The sequence below is a fragment of the Podarcis tiliguerta genome (assembly GCF_965153285.1).
Source record: "Podarcis tiliguerta genome assembly, chromosome: 16".
NCBI classification, from domain to species: domain Eukaryota; kingdom Metazoa; phylum Chordata; class Lepidosauria; order Squamata; family Lacertidae; genus Podarcis; species Podarcis tiliguerta.
Window position 1 is genome coordinate 10121176 of NC_139549.1, and position 15679 is coordinate 10136854.

Here is a 15679-nt window from a genome sequence, read left to right on the forward strand (position 1 = left end):
CTTGTAAGTACCAAATTGGCCTAGGAGTAAAATAGATTGATTGTTTAACATTATGGGTTGAGAGCACTATGAAAAGAAAGAAATATGTTAATGGAACAAGTTAATTTTATTTGAAAGTGGATATTGGAAAACCGCTAAAATGAGTATTATGGAAACACAGTTAGGGGGGGATCTGATGAAGTCACCTAACAATGTTATTTAAAGTGGGATTCTAACAGTTAAGATATGTTTGTTTGTTTATTGTATGTTTTCTTTTTGTGTTTATTATAAATTTGAAAAACCAATAAAAAAAGGGGGGGGGAATTATTCAACACACAAAAAAAGAGAAGAGTTAACAACAGGCAAAAATCGTTCAGAGTTATTGCCCAAGGAAAAAAACCAAACAAATAAAACACTTGACCTTAAGAAAGCGGGGTGGGACCATTAACCAAGATCATCTGTAAATCAGCCTAAGAATTTGTGGTGGAATAAAACTCTTTGCCAAAGAATGACAAATCTGATTTGGCATCGAGCTGGAAACTGCGAGGTCACCGAGATCTGAACACGTCTGTGTCGGCTCCAGCACAGAGGATGACGAATCTGGCTGGCAGCTAAACCTCAGCCTCAGGACGGCCAAATTCCTAGCTGAATGACGCTAAAACTACCGTGCTTACCTCGTTGATGTCGGCGCAGTGGGTGCCGTTGCCTTCAAAGCCTGGCGGACAAGGTCCGCAACGGTAGCCTGGGTACTCGTAGGTCTCCATGCAGTCGACGCCGCTGAAGCAAGGATTTGGGTTGCAGCGGGAGCGGTGTTCGTGAAACCCTGCCGAGGGGAGGAGGGGAAATGATGGTAGGGAGGGGTCAAGTCACTGAATACCAGAGCATAGGAATAGTAAGGGGAAGGATGCTGACAACCAGAGCCTGCATCAAGGGTTGGGCATTTGCTCTGGGCCCATAGTCCAGTCCTATTGCAGACCCTCCAAGTGCCCCTATTTTCCAGGGACAGTCCCGGATTTACAGAAGCCGTCCCGGTTTCTGATTTTATCCCAGAATGTTCTGCTTTTCCCTAGGACGTCCCTATTTTCATCAGAGAATTGTTGGAGGGTATGGCGTTATCCGACCCCTGAGCCAAGGAAATAAGTAAATAAACAACCTTTAGAAAATATATGAAGGCAGCCCTGTATAGGGAATTTTTTTTAAGTTTGATGTTTCATTATGTTTTTATATATGTTGGAAGCTGCCCACAGTGGCTGGGGTAACCCAGTCAGATGGGCATGATGGTAATAATAATAATAATAATAATAATAATAAGGCAAGTGACCCACCCACCCCAGAAGGCTGTGCTAGGATGACGCAGGGGGACACATGCCTCTAACCGTTTTGTGAATCTTTGTACTTTTGTCCATTTACTGTATTCATTTCCCCCGATTTGAACTATAAAATGGTGATTTTCTTGAGTCAAAATGAGAGTACCTCTAAACATTTTTGTTAGGAAAAAAAGCACTGATTATAGCACATATGTTTAAAACATTATAAAACACTTCACAGATATACACAAATGGCAGACAACTCTGTCATTTGCAAGACAGGACTTTAGGGCTTTCCTGAGTTGAGAGGCTTTTAGCACAAACTTCACTGTGTTAAATATAACCAGTTTGTCCCAGCCAGACAGCAGATAATAGATTTTATCGATGTTGCTAAATGTGGCAATCGACTCAAGGGGTCTCTTTAAGTATTTAGTGCTCAGAATTTCATATAACTTACAGCCCAACATATAATCATGAATGGTGCTTGCCTCACAGTCCAGGAAAGCACCCAATTTCACGTCATTCAGTCTTTCCCACCCAGTCCCCTCCCTCGGCACTCACCGCACACCTGACATTCCATGATGGTGTTCCGGATCAAAGACATCTCCTTCACCTGGGAAGAACAGAGACACATCACTGTGTGTGCAATGGAGTGCACCGCAGATGAGGCGCTGGAGCAATGGACAAGGAAATGGGGCAGCAGAGTAGTTTGCAACAACTGCGCAGCAAACCAAACAATACAGAAAAAAAATATTTAAAGTTAAAAATAAGAAATTGGGTAGCTGTGAAGTTGTGGGTGAACATATCAGACGACACAGCGATTCTTCAGACAGCTCTTGTTTATTCACAGGCCAGAACAGAACTGAAGAGCTCAGTCAGCCTGCTTATATAGAGCTCAACTACAAAGCAACAGTAACAACTTTCTGTAACTACCCAATCACTGAACGTCACTTTCAATTCCTTATTTGCATATGCGGACCTGAGTGAAAACCATCTACAGTATCCCCCTGCTGGCCCAGGGTGAGAACTTCAGTACATAGCAGTAGCTATTTTGAAAAGATGTATTCTTTGACTCTGACCAAATAGAAAGGTTTTTCAGTGTAGGGTTGCCATATTTCGAAAGGTGAAAATACAGACAGACACGAAAGTTGTTGAGATTTTTTTTTTGCAAAGTTGTATACCCCCCTCCCCAGGTTGACCTTACCTGGGCTTATTGTCCCCCTCTCACCTGGTCTCTCATGTCCTCCTGAAGTTCCATCAAGATCTGGTTGAAAAGGGTGAGTTGTTTCACAAGGGCCCTGGTTTGCTCCCCTGTCACAACAATGGGGGAAAGTCAATTGCCTCGACTTATTTATTTTTATGGAAAATCCATTTATGTACAAGAAAAACCACCTCAGAAGGTGTTTTACAAATGCTGAAAGAAACGCTGAAATCATCAGCAGGAAAGCAACCGTTTAAAACATTTGAAAAATAATTAAGATCATCGATAAGCTAAAAAGCCAGGTCAAAACACAGGCCAGTGTTCTACAGATCTAGATAGGCTTGCCTAAACAATGATATTTTTAGCAGGCACCGAAAAGTGTATTGCAAAGGTGTCTGCCTGACGTTAACAGTTCAGGTGCTGCCAAGCTAAAAGATTGACCTCTTACAAATGCAGAATGAATATTATGTGGCACGTGTAACAGAACCGGTTCCACAGATGAAAGTTGTCAAATGGGAATATTTGGGGTAAAGCTATCTCTCGCAAACTGGTCCCAAGCCTATAAGGGCTTTATGTACTGCTAGTAGCACCTCACAGGGGTCAGCAAACTTTTTTAGCAGGGGGCCGGTCCACTGTCCCTCAGACCTTGTGGGGGGCCGGACTATATTTGGGGGGGGGGGAATGAACAAATTCCTATACCCCACAAATAACCCAGAGATGCATTTTAAATAAAAGGACACATTCTACTCATGTAAAACACGCTGATTCCCAGACCGTCCATGGGCCAGATTGAGAAGGCGATTGGGCCGGATCCGGCCCCCGGGCCTTAGTTTGCCTACCCATGCCTTAAGACTTAAGATGCTTGAACCAAGAACATCATTGCCCGCACAAGCTCTGCAACTGAGGAAAAAGCTTGTGCTTAAGAAGACAAGATTTGTTCTGTGACACACATGGATGAGGGGGACATAACCAAGGAGCAGTCATCAGACTCACCAAAGAGGGAATTGATCACGTTGGATACTGAAAGGGAAAACAGAATTAAAATGTTATGTAAGGACTTGAAGAAGTTCAATAACACACTGGTGGACTCAAACCGAGGATGTGGGCCTCTGCTATCAGAATAAAGTGGAACCTCCGTTGTCGAACGTAATCCATTTCGGAAGACTTCCAAAATGTTTGACGACAGAGGCGCAATTGCCAGTCGGCAAATTCCTTTTTTAAAAATGGAGAAACACTTCGACTTCTGAGGCGCATTCGAAAACGGAAGCATTCACTTCTGGCTTGTTGGCATTTGGGTTCCAAATTGTTTGACTTCCGAAATGTTCAACAACCGAGGTTCCATTGTAACTCAGAGGCCACATTCACAGCATCCATTTAAAAAGCTCTCATCCCACTTTAAGCAGTCCTGGCTTCCCCAAAAAGATTATGGGACCTGTAGTGTGTTAAAGATACCGAAAATGGTTAGGAAACCCCTCCTATCCCTCCCAGCCCCGAACTACAACTCCCAGAGTTCTCTGTGAGATTGGATTTGCTGTTAAACCACTCTGGGAATTGTAGCTCGGGGTGGGTTTCCTTACAACTCTTAGCACCCTGAACAAACGGCAGCTCCCAGAATCCTTTGGGGTTAAAGCGGTCTGACACGGCTTTAAACGGGTTGTGTGAATGCGGCCATAGTGGGAATGCTCCACAGGACCCTGAGCCCAGATCCTGAACGTGAACGGAATATCCCGCTCTGGCCGTGCAAATGAAAAGCCGAAGAAATCCTTACCTGTGTTCTGCATGGATTCATCCCCCTGGAAGGGACATTCACTTAAGGCTCCAACGCGGCTCATTGAGCCTCCGAGAATCAGCTTCAGGGATTCCAAGAAACCCTAAGATGGAAATGGGGGTGAGGAGCAGTGTCAGTACGCCTAGGTTGCAACCCCCTAAATAGGGGCAAGTGAGACTAGTAAAGTTCAAGGGCCACATTCGCCTTCCAGGGGCCACTTGCAGGCGGTGGGTGGAGCCAGAAGCAAAAGTGGGAGGAGCAATGAATGCAATGCCCCTCCCTTTGTACGGTAGGCTGGTTATTGCAAACACCCCTCTCGAATTCTTCTTCTGGAGAGGCTAGAGGCATCATGAGGAATTCAAGGACACATTCTAGCCTGGCAAAAACATTATAGGAGGGTGCAGGGGTATGGCTTGGGAAAGACTTATGGGGGCCAGATACTGCTTTTGCCCCAGGCTTCCTCAGCCTCAGCCCTCCAGATGTTTTTGAGACTACAGTTCCCATCATCCCTGACCACTGGAGCTGCTAGCTAAGGATCATGGGAGTTGTAGTCCCAAAACATCTGGAGGGCCGAGGTTGAGGAAGCCTGGCGTTTGCCAGTCAACTTATCTCACCCAACCCTACTTCACAAGGTTGCTGTACGGATAAATGGCTCAGGACCTCAATCCTGTTCCTCTGATAGATATAGTTGCATTTTTAAATGTTGTGGAAAGGGAGAGGTGGATTATTGGCTTGGTTTTTGTTGTTGTTTTTATTATGTGCTTTGTGGTTTTTATATTGTGATTTTACGCTGTGAACCGCCCTGAGATCTACAGGTATAGGGTGGTATAAACATTTAATAAAAAATAATAAACTAATAATAAAATGAGGGAGTGCTGTAAGAGAGAAAGGTTGAATTTTTCTTCATTAACATAAATCAGCTTCATGACATAATAAAAAGCTTCAGCCATTGTCTTATGGAGGAAACAGAAAGGTCAGCACTTAAAGATCCTATGGGCATGGTGAGAATTAAAACGGCACCACAGGAGCCAACTCCTAATAAAATATTTGAGGGGGCCGGGCCCCCCCAAAGTTGATGGACATTGCCATTCTAATGGTGCATCATGTCATGTGATTATGTGTGGCGAGGCTTAGCTGCCTCCCCATATTTAATCCAAGTTGGCACCCCTGATCATCACACTCTCCCTGGAGATCTGCAGCCATTGCAAACCGAGACGGCCCCTTTCTGTATTGCCCCTCCCTTTCATTTGCATAGCCCCGCCCTTCACTTCCCATCCCATTTGTACATTGAAAAGCATCAGAGAAATCAGTGTATTATATAAAAGGCAAACTATCATAATATTGATGACATCTAAAGTAAAAAGTGTTTGGTTTTATTCTAAGCCTTAATTGGAGCTTTAGTCGCCTTCACCAAGTTCAGTTCAACAACGAACACCATTTATGTAAAAATTAATAATAATGGGTGTGTGTTATTGGGTTATTGTTTTTAACTTTGATTTTGTATATTGTCATCTTTTCTGTGAACCACCCAATCAATCAATCAATCAATCCCTCGGTCACACTAAAGGGTGACGGAACGTCGGCAGCAGCTGGGCTGTTCTCCTCCTCCCTTACCTGTGAGCGGAGGTAGCCTTTCTGTCCCGTCCGAACCTCCACCGCCTCCACCTGCTCCGGGTCGAGGGGCGCCATCTCGGGCTGCCCGGCGCTGGAGTCCACTAGCTTGCAGTCCACGTAAAGCTCCACCGAGAGGCGGCCGCCTTGCAGGCCGCTCATCCGCAGGAGGGCGGTGTGGCTGCGCCCGTCAACCAGGTTGGTGTTCTGCAGGTTCACAGAATGCAACTTTCCGTCGGCCCGCAGGTATCGGAGGTGGACTGGGGGGAGAGAGAGAGAAAGGATGGGCATGATGTTCAAAGCTGTGTACAGTCGTACCTTGGTTTTCAAACAGCTTAGTTCTCAAACGTTTTGCATCCTGAACGCCGCAAACTGTTCCGGTTTGCGAACTATTTTTGGAAGCCGAACATCTGACGGGGCTTCTGTGGCTTCCGATTGGCTGCAGGATTTTCTTGCAGCCAATCAGAAGCCGCGCTTTGGTTCTGAACATTTTGGAAGTCAAACGGACTTCCGGAACGGATTCCGTTCGACTTCCAAGGTACGACTGCAAATGCTATAGTTGTGATGGCTGTTAAGTTGTGGGTGAACGTATCAGACGACACAGCGATTCTTCAAACAGCTCTTATTTATTCACAGGCCAGAACAGAACTGAACTGAAGGGTTCAGCCAGCCTGCTTATATAGAGCTCCACTACAATGCAACAGTAACCACTTTCTGTAACTATCCAATCACTGAATGCCACTTTCAATCCCTTATTTGTATATGGGGACCTGAGTGAAAACTATCTACAGTATCCCCCTGCTGGCCCAGGGTGTGAACTTCAGTACATAACAAAGGCCAACTGCTTAGACATGTAAATGGACTCACCCCGATAACTGCCCCCAATTAAATATAGCGGACTCCCGGCACGCCGATTAAACAAATTTCTACAATTTACCGCAGGCTATCTTTTGGGGGGTCTCGTGGGACTTCATTCCGGGAGTCTCAGGCAGGAGTTGATCGAACAATAAATTTTTTATTTACGGAGAAAAAAGGTTGGTAAAACAAAGTTGGGTCAGGAGATGCATTTCTTTCAGGTCGAAGTTAACTTATTACAGTGGTACATCGGTTTGCGAACTTAATCTGTTCCTGAAGTCCGTTCTTAAACCAAGTCCGTTCTGAAACTGAGGCGCCCTTTCCCTAATGAGGCCTCTCACTGCAGGTGCCCTTCCACTTTTTGGATTCCGGTCGTAGACCGAGGTAAAGTTTGCAAACTGGAACACTACTTCTGGTTTTGCGGAGTTCATAAACCGAATACAGTGGTACAGACTCCACTAACCCAGAAATATTACCTCGGGTTAAGAACTTTGCTTCAGGATGAGAACAGAAATCATGCAGCGGCAGCGGGAGGCCCCATTAGCTAAAGTGTTACCTCAGGTTAAGAACAGTTTCAGGTTAAGCACGGACCTCCGGAATGAATTAAGTTCTTAACCTGAGGTACCACTGTAGTTCGTTAACAGGACTGTTCGTAAAACGAGGTACCACTGTACTTAAACTCAGGACTACCCCCCCCCCAAGCTGGAGCAACAGTTAGGAATCAGCTTGCAATTTTTTTAGAAAAACCCAACCAACCTGGGAATTGTAGTTTGTTATAGGTGCTAAGAGTTTTTAGGAGACCCCCTTCCTACAATTCTCAGAGTGGCTTAGCGCTCAATCTCTCTTCCCGGGCAACTCCAGGAATCAGAGGGGAACAGGGGGACTCTGAACGACTCCCGGCACATTTAACAAACTACAGTTCCCAGGGGTCTTTGAGGGAGGGGAGCTGTGGCTGTTTAAAGTGACAAATGTTGCTTTAAATGCACGTGGGGCCTGAGACATTCCTGGCCCTTTTCTTTCCCCCTGGCGCCTGGACAGGGTGGCGGGTTCGGATCCTAGGTCTCCTCGCTCTCACTCACCTTTGTTGGTCTTGCCCACCACCGAGGCTTCAAGCCAGCGGCTGTTGTCCTTCTTGTAGTAGAGCCCAAACAACACCCCCCCTTGCTTGGGGGGCAGGCGGAAGGTGGAGAGCAGGTAGAGGTCACGGACGGTCAACAACTCCGTGCGGATCTTCTCGGCCACATTGGCCATATGCCTGGGCTCCGTCACCGACAGGAGGTCAAGTTCTAGGGGAGGAGCAGCGGGAGAGCAAAGGTCAGGCATTGGCAGAACCGGCTGTCCGTCACAGAAGAAAAAGAGTTTGTGTCTCTCTCTGCCTGTCTGATGCGCCTTCCTAGCTCGGTGGGGGGAACATCTGCTCTGCATCCAGAACGTCCAAGGTTCAATCCCCGGTGGCAGCTTCACACAAGGCTGCTTGAAACCCTGGAGAGAGCTGCTGCCAGTCAGTGTGGACAATACTGAGTTAGATAGACCAACGCCTGATTCACAGAATCATAGAATTGCATGGCAAGTTCTCGTCCCGTCCCCCCAATGGAAATAAAGACACATGACACAATTATTAAGGTTAATGAGCTAAATAAGGCCACAACTATATTTGTTACAGGTGATGAGCGATATTGGCTTAGGCACTGGTCCTAACTGACTACAGTGGTACCTCGGGTTACATACGCTTCAGGTTACATACTCTTCAGGTTACAGACTCCACTAACCCAGAAAAAGTACCTCAGGTTAAGAACTTTGCTTCAGGGTGAGAACAGAAATTGTGCTCCGGCGGCAGGGCAGGAGGCCCCATTAGCTAAAGTGGTGCTTCAGGTTAAGAACAGTTTCAGGTTAAGAACGGACCTCCAGAACGAATTAAGTACTTAACCTGAGGTACCACTGTATATCTGACTTCAGCCTGTCCGCTTGAAGTCTGGGAAGGGTTAACCACCAGTAGGGGGAGTCCTGCTGATGTACATCAACTCGGAACTCCCCCGGGGTCACCACTCGGGGGCGTGGCTTGGGACCTAATCTCCCCAGGCTTCAGACAGGGCCACACCCCCTGGAATCCTTTATCGGACTACCCTTCAATATACGGGGCAGGTGACGGCACTTCTTCCCCTCTTCCAACTACAGAACAATACCAATGCCCAACCGCCAATACCAAGAAAGTTGTGACGATTTGCTACAGTAAGGGACGCAGGTGGCGCTGTGGGTTAAACCACAGAGCCTAGGACTTGCCGATCAGAAGGTTGGCGGTTCGAATCCCCGCGACGGGGTGAGCTCCCGTTGCTCAGTCCCTGCTCCTGCCAACCTAGCAGTTCAAAAGCATGTCAAAAGTGCAAGTAGATAAATAGGTACCATTCAGGTGGGAAGGTAAACGGCGTTTCCGTGCGCTGCTCTGGTTTGCCAGAAGCAGCTTAGTCATGCTGGCCACATGACCCGGAAGCTGTACGCCGGCTCCCTCGGCCAATAAAACGAGATGAGCGCCGCAACCCCAGAGTCGGCCACGACTGGACCTAATGGTCAGGGGTCCCTTTACCTAGGCAAAAACCAAGTGGCTGGTGCCAATTTGCCAAGTGGAAAAAAATCCTACCAGGCCCCTCAACGGCGACCAGCCAAGGTCCAGAGCAAGGTCAAAGACAAAAACCTTAAAGGGCGGTGGGGGGGAACCAGAGCAGCTGGAGGCGGCAAAAGAGGGAGATCCCCGGCTGCGCCAGCGATAAATAGGGCAGGCCATGCCCCCCGAGCCAGCTGATTGGCTGTCGAGGGGGTGATGCAACCAGGGATTCCCTCAATTGTGCGGAGGCTAAGAGCCAGCCACCGCGTGCGTGGTGGGGGCCGTGAAGCCTGCAACACCACCTCCTTTGGCAGGGCGGAAGTGGATTTGTAGAGTGGGAGTCATCTCATTCAATCCCCCGCAATGCAGGAATATGCAGCTGTCCCATATAGGACTTGAATCTGCAACCTTGACGTTATCAGCACCACTCTCCAACCAACTGAGAACCATGAGGACTGGAACCTTACCAGTCTATTTAAGGCAGGCATAGGCAAACTCGGCCCTCCAGATGTTTTGGGACTGCAACTCCCATCATCCCTAGCTAACAGGACCGGTGGTCAGAGGTGATGGGAATTGTAGTCTCAAAACATCTGGAGGGCCGAGTTTGCCTATGCCTGATTTAAGGGAAGGGCCATAGCTCGGTGGTGGGATTTCTGCTCTGTGTGAACAAGATCCTGGGTTCGAGTCACGGTATCTCTAGGTAGGGCTGGAAGAGACTCCCTTTCTAAAAGCCTGGAGAGCTGCTGCCAGTCAGTGCAGTCAGTACCAACCAATGGTAAGAGGCAGCTGCCTATGCGAGCCAAGAAGGCCACAGACAATTTCCAAGTGTTCTGCAGGGCGGCGGGCAAGTTTGGCTCAGGAAAAGATGCTAGGCTTTTAGAGCCAAGCGCAACTCCTGATCTCCACACCAGGTGGCAGGCTAGATGAGTTTCAACCTTTCCCAACCCTCCACCTGAAGTAAGGTCTTCTTGACTTTAGGATTTTATTCCACACCCTCCAACATTTCTCCTATGAGAACAGGGACGTCCCATCCCATAATGATGATTTTACTATTTACACATCTTCCTGAGTTGCCCCAGCCACTGTAGGCAGCTTCCAACATATATAAAAACATAATAAAACATTAAACATTTAAAAAAACCCTTCCCAATACAGGATTGCCTCCATACCCTCCAACATTTCTCCAAAGAAAATAGGGATGTCCTAAGGAAAAGGGGGACATTACAGGATCAAATAAAAAAAATGGGACGGCTTCTATAAAACAGGGACGTCCCTGGAAAATAGGGACACTTGGAGGGTTTGTTATTCTCATCTACCTTATTCTCATCTACCTTGATTTCTCTGCCCTCCTTTCACATCAGGATAATTTACTGCATTTCCAGAACAAAATGCAACCATCCAGCTTGTTCCTGCGTCAAAACATTATCCACTGCAATGCAATCTCATGTGTCTGTTTTGTTTTTATGATTGGAATTATTATAATTTAAAGGCAGGGTGTGTTGCCTTGAGAGTGTCTAGCTGAATGTCTCTTTCATTTGCAGCCACAGCAGACAATGTGGCAGGACTGCCCCACTCACCCAACCTTCATGTAACTGAGTCACTGCAGAATAATACCAGGATGGAGACTGGTGTAGCAGGGAGGTCAGCGCAGTGGGAATGTACTGGCAGGGAGTCTAGTTCTGCTGGTGAGTTTGCACCGGGTCAACTTTGCTGCTGCTGAGCTCTGCCTCTCTCCAACTCAGTATGCTGCCTGCTGCCTCACTCCAGAAATGATATTGTTTAGCTGGGAAAGGTTCAGGGAAGCGAAATTAAAATTATCAAGAGGATGGACTGAAAGGTTGCAGTGTTTGGGACTTCATAATTTAGAGAGGTGACATGATAGAGGTTTATAAAAATTATGCCTGGCATGGAGAAATTGGATAGGGAAAAGTTTTTCTCTTATAACGCTAGAACTCATGAATATCCAATCAGTGGCGGGGCGTGGGGTGGGAGCCAGAGGGACGGCTTCCCCAGGTGAAAAATTGTTAGGGGCACGAAATTTTGACACCCGGTGCTGCTTCAACATAGCTGCGCGCTTGCATCGCTGGGCTCCGTTCAAAACGGATCCTCCGTACGATCCAGGAACAGACCTCTTCAGACAATGGAACGACTCTTCTTTTCTTATCTCTGCAGCTTCAGGGCAGTTGAATGTCTACGTTTCCCTTCCTCCCACACATGCTGCCCCGGGCACTAGCAACCCATGCTACACCACTGCAATGAAGCTGAATGTTGGAACAGATAAAAGAAAGCCTTTCTTTGTTAAACTGTGGAACTCACTCCCACAAGAGGCATTGATGGCCACCAGCTTGGATGGCTTTAAAAAAGGTAAAGGGACCCCTGACCATTAGGTCCAGTCGTGACCAACTCTGGGGCTGCGGCGCTCATCTCGCTTTATTGGCCAAGGGAGCCGGCGTACAGCTTCCGGGTCATGTGGCCAGCAGGACTAAGCCGCTTCTGGCGAACCAGAGCAGCGCACGGAAACACTGTTTACCTTCCCGCCGGAGTGGTACCTATTTATCTACTTGCACTTTGACATGCTTTCGAACTGCTAGGTTGGCAGGAGCAGGGACCGAACAACGGGAGCTCACCCCGTCTTGGGGATTCGAACCACCGACCTTCTGATCAGCAAGTCCTAGGCTCTGTGGTTTAACCCACAGTGCCACCCGCGTTCCTTGGATGGCTTTAAGAGGACAAATTCTTGGAGGAAAAGGCTATCCATGGCTACTAGCCATGACGGCTACATTCTACCTCTACTGTCAGATGCATTCTGCCTCTAGGTACCCGTTGCATGGAGTCGCAAGTGGGCAGAGTGTTCTTGTGCTCAGGTCCTGGTCGGCCACTGCGAGAGTAGATGGAGTAGATGGGCCATTTGCCTGGTCCAGCAGGCTGTCCTTGTGTGCTTATGGAAGGCACTGCAAATCCTGGGGAAAGGGGGCCTCCGGCTTGCAGCCTTCCAGCCCGATATTTATTTACAAGAATGGGTTGAGCACACTGTCTCCCTTCAAGCAGACAGAAGCCTTTGCATCTACTGTGGGGGTTCTGTGGTCTCCTTCTGGGCAAGAGGAGAGGGTCCATATTCACAGCCTCGCCACCCGCCCCGGACCAGACCTCCCAAAGGTGTGTGCGGTGTCTGATAAAGAGTCCACCTGGAACATCTTCGGATTCCACTCCCTGGCACAGAAGTCGGGGCAGATCCTGCCCAGAACTTTGAGTACAAACAGATTAACTATATATATCTAAAACCAGGAATACCGTTAACACTTAATTTGGACAGCTGCTACGGAAAGGAATGTTACAGCCGTTGGCGACGATTTGGACCCTGGATGGATTAGCAGCTTGCCTGGGGTTTTTTTTTGGGGGGGGGGGGGGTTGGCTGCCAGTCTGAGCAGCACAGAACCTTGTCACAGAGTTAAGCATAAGAGGAAAAGACCATAGGAAGCTGCCTTACAGACTATTGGTCCATCTAGGCTAGTGTTGCCTACACTGACTGGCAGCAGCTTTCCTGGAGTTCAGACGGGGTCTTTCTCCCAGTCCTACCTGGAGATGGTGGGGATTCAGCCTGGGACCTTCTGCATGCAAATCAGGGGCTTGATTCATCCTCTGTTCACACATGCATCGGGACAAAGCATCGGAATGGACTGTACCACTTAGACTCCAAGTGAAGGGGAGGTTTTATTCCACCCCTCCGCAACACACGCAAATGCTCTTCTCTGTAAAAAGCTCCCTGCCCACTGCTCTCCCTGAAGTGCTACATTTCTCCTTGCAGAGAGCTCGATTGTTTTTTGTATGTGGAAGGAGAATCTTCTCAAACTGTCTGGAGTGACACAGTCCATTTTATTGCTTTATTTCAGTTATCTGTAGACCCTGATTGAATGGTCTGTACCACTTCAGGCCATAGCACCACTTCCAAATGCTCCTCCACGTTAAGATGACAACAAATCCCCGCAAGCAGAAACACAGCTCATCAGGGAGATATGTCCTAGGAGACCAACGCTTTGCCTTTGGAGCTGGCTTTCTCCATGCAGGGAAAGAATGGTTAATGCAGTGCAGCATTCAAAAATGTGGCATCCCCCCAACAACATTTGAAGCGCCGAACTCTTAAACTTATGATTTTATCTCAGTCCCTTTCTACTTCTCCACCACCACTCTTCATATTTTGATCACTTGTTAGATTTGCAGAACTAAGAACATCAGAACCAATATATTGCTTTCTTTATTGATGCTAAATTATTTCTTTACATTGACAGCCAGGGAACCTTAAATGTTTAGAATGTCTAAGTCGAGAGAGTCGGGTTCAGAACCTCAGTGTCTCTTGGCCCAGCCTACCTCGAAGGGTCGTTGTGAGGATAAAGGGAGAAGGAGAAAGATGTAAACTACCTTGAGCTTCTCAGAGGAGAGGGGGGGGATAAAAGGTAAAGGTAAAGGGACCCCTGACCATTAGGTCCAGTCATGGCCGACTCTGGGGTTGCAGCGCTCATCTCGCTTTACTGGCCGAGGGAGCCGGCGTACAGCTAAACCACTTCTGGTGAACCAGAGCAGTGCACGGAAACACTAATTATATACCGTAATTAGGCGATAATGAAAACTAAGGAAGCATAATAATAGTCAAGGTGGACGTTGCCTCCTAACGTCAAGCATTTATTTATTTATTTATTTACTATTCCTTCTTGACTTATCATTGTCAACGCATTACTGTTAATTAAATTAAGTAACCTTTAATATTTATTAGTAAAGGTAAAGGGACCCCTGACCATTAGGTCCAGTCATGGCCGACTCTGGGGTTGCGGCGCTCATCTCGCTTTACTGGCCGAGGGAGCCGGCGTACAGCTAAACCACTTCTGGTGAACCAGAGCAGTGCACGGAAACACTAATTATATACCGTAATTAGGCGATAATGAAAACTAAGGAAGCATAATAATAGTCAAGGTGGACGTTGCCTCCTAATGTCAAGCATTTATTTATTTATTTATTTACTATTCCTTCTTGACTTATCATTGTCAACGCATTACTGTTAATTAAATTAAGTAACCTTTAATATTTATTAGTAAAGGTAAAGGGACCCCTGACCATTAGGTCCAGTCGTGGCCGACTCTTTATTGGCCGAGGGAGCCGGCGTACAGCTTCCAGGTCATGTGGCCAGCATGACTAAGCCGCTTCTGGCGAACCAGAGCAGCGCACAGAAACGGCGTTTACCTTCCCGCCGGAGCGGTACCTATTTATCTACTTGCACTTTGACGTGCTTTCGAACTGCTAGGTTGGCAAGAGAGGGGATAGAAAGATGATTTATAGAAAGCAGATCCGAACGTGTGTGTCATGGGATTAGAGATGGCCATAGTGACTTGGGGAGAGGGAGGGTTCAATTGCTGTCCTCCTTGCCATTTTCCCTTCCTTCTCTTACTCAGAGTTGCACCACCAGCTTTGCAGGCGAAAGGTCTCGCGCGTTCAATCCCTGGCATCTCCAGCAGGGCTGAGAATGCCGTGGTCCCGCCTCCCAAACCCTGGAGACTCCCTGTCCAAGCTAGCTGGACTAAGAGTCTGACTGCGAGGAAACATCTTGCTGAAATCAGCCCTGAATCCAGAGTCATGAGGACTGGAATCTTAGTTTAGATTTAAGGGAAGGACTATAGCTCAGAAGTTGAGCATCTTCTTTGCATGCAGAGGGTTCAGTCCCCGATGGCATTTCCAGGTGAGGCAGGAAAAGATACCTGCTAGGTGGAGCAGCAGTCCGCAGCTGCTGTTTAAATCAGCCTCCCAACATGAGACGGAACCTGGGACATTCTGAATTCAAACCACATGCTCTGCTATTAGGTGGTGGTTCTTCCCAGAAATGTGAAGCAAGAATCCAGACCTTGTGGTTTTGGATAAAAGGTCGTCAGTATCGAGCCAGTTGGACCAGTGGTCTGGCTATTGATCAGTGCCCTCTCTTGTGATTTAAAGCAAGCATGAGAACTAGAAGCTTACTCTGCGTTTAGAAAAGGACCATTTTTTGCATTCGGCTGATTTAAACAGATTGTCTCGTATACAAGTCAGACCACTTGGTCCATCAAACTCAGGACTGTCGACACTGACTGGCAGCAATTGGACCATTGGGTCCACCTAGCTCAGTATTACCAACACTGACCAGCCCCATGCTGCCAACACTGACCAGCAGCCAAAAAGACCACTGAGTCTTTCTAGCTCAGGATTGTCGACACTGACCGGCAGCAATCAGAGCACTGGGCAGCAATCGGACCATCGGGTTCCCCTAGCTTGGCGTTACCAACACTCACTCTGTCCATATAGCTCCGCACTGCCAACTCTGACCGGCAGCAATCAGACCA

At 47.6% G+C, this 15679-nt stretch overlaps 2 protein-coding genes across 3 annotated transcripts in view; one reads left to right on the forward strand and one right to left on the reverse strand.

Annotated features, from left to right (window-relative positions):
- The window catches only part of LOC310667043 (uncharacterized protein), a 79347-nt gene extending 67647 nt beyond the window's left edge, over positions 1-11700 (forward strand). The window contains exon 3 of the transcript XR_014506140.1: positions 11685-11700. The gene's annotated coding sequence lies outside the window, so the exon portion shown is untranslated. The remainder of the gene's footprint in view (positions 1-11684) is intronic.
- The window catches only part of LOC310666953 (thrombospondin-3), a 49255-nt gene that overhangs the window by 22036 nt on the left and 11540 nt on the right, over positions 1-15679 (reverse strand). For both annotated transcript variants that reach the window (XM_083418485.1, XM_083418484.1), the window contains exons 2-8: positions 7801-8007; positions 5870-6126; positions 4256-4358; positions 3481-3507; positions 2515-2597; positions 1848-1899; positions 654-802 (exon numbers count right to left, since the gene is read on the reverse strand). In XM_083418485.1, coding sequence (XP_083274611.1) covers positions 654-802; positions 1848-1899; positions 2515-2597; positions 3481-3507; positions 4256-4358; positions 5870-6126; positions 7801-7972 — 843 coding nt within the window. In that variant the 5' untranslated portion in view covers positions 7973-8007. The remainder of the gene's footprint in view (positions 1-653; positions 803-1847; positions 1900-2514; positions 2598-3480; positions 3508-4255; positions 4359-5869; positions 6127-7800; positions 8008-15679) is intronic.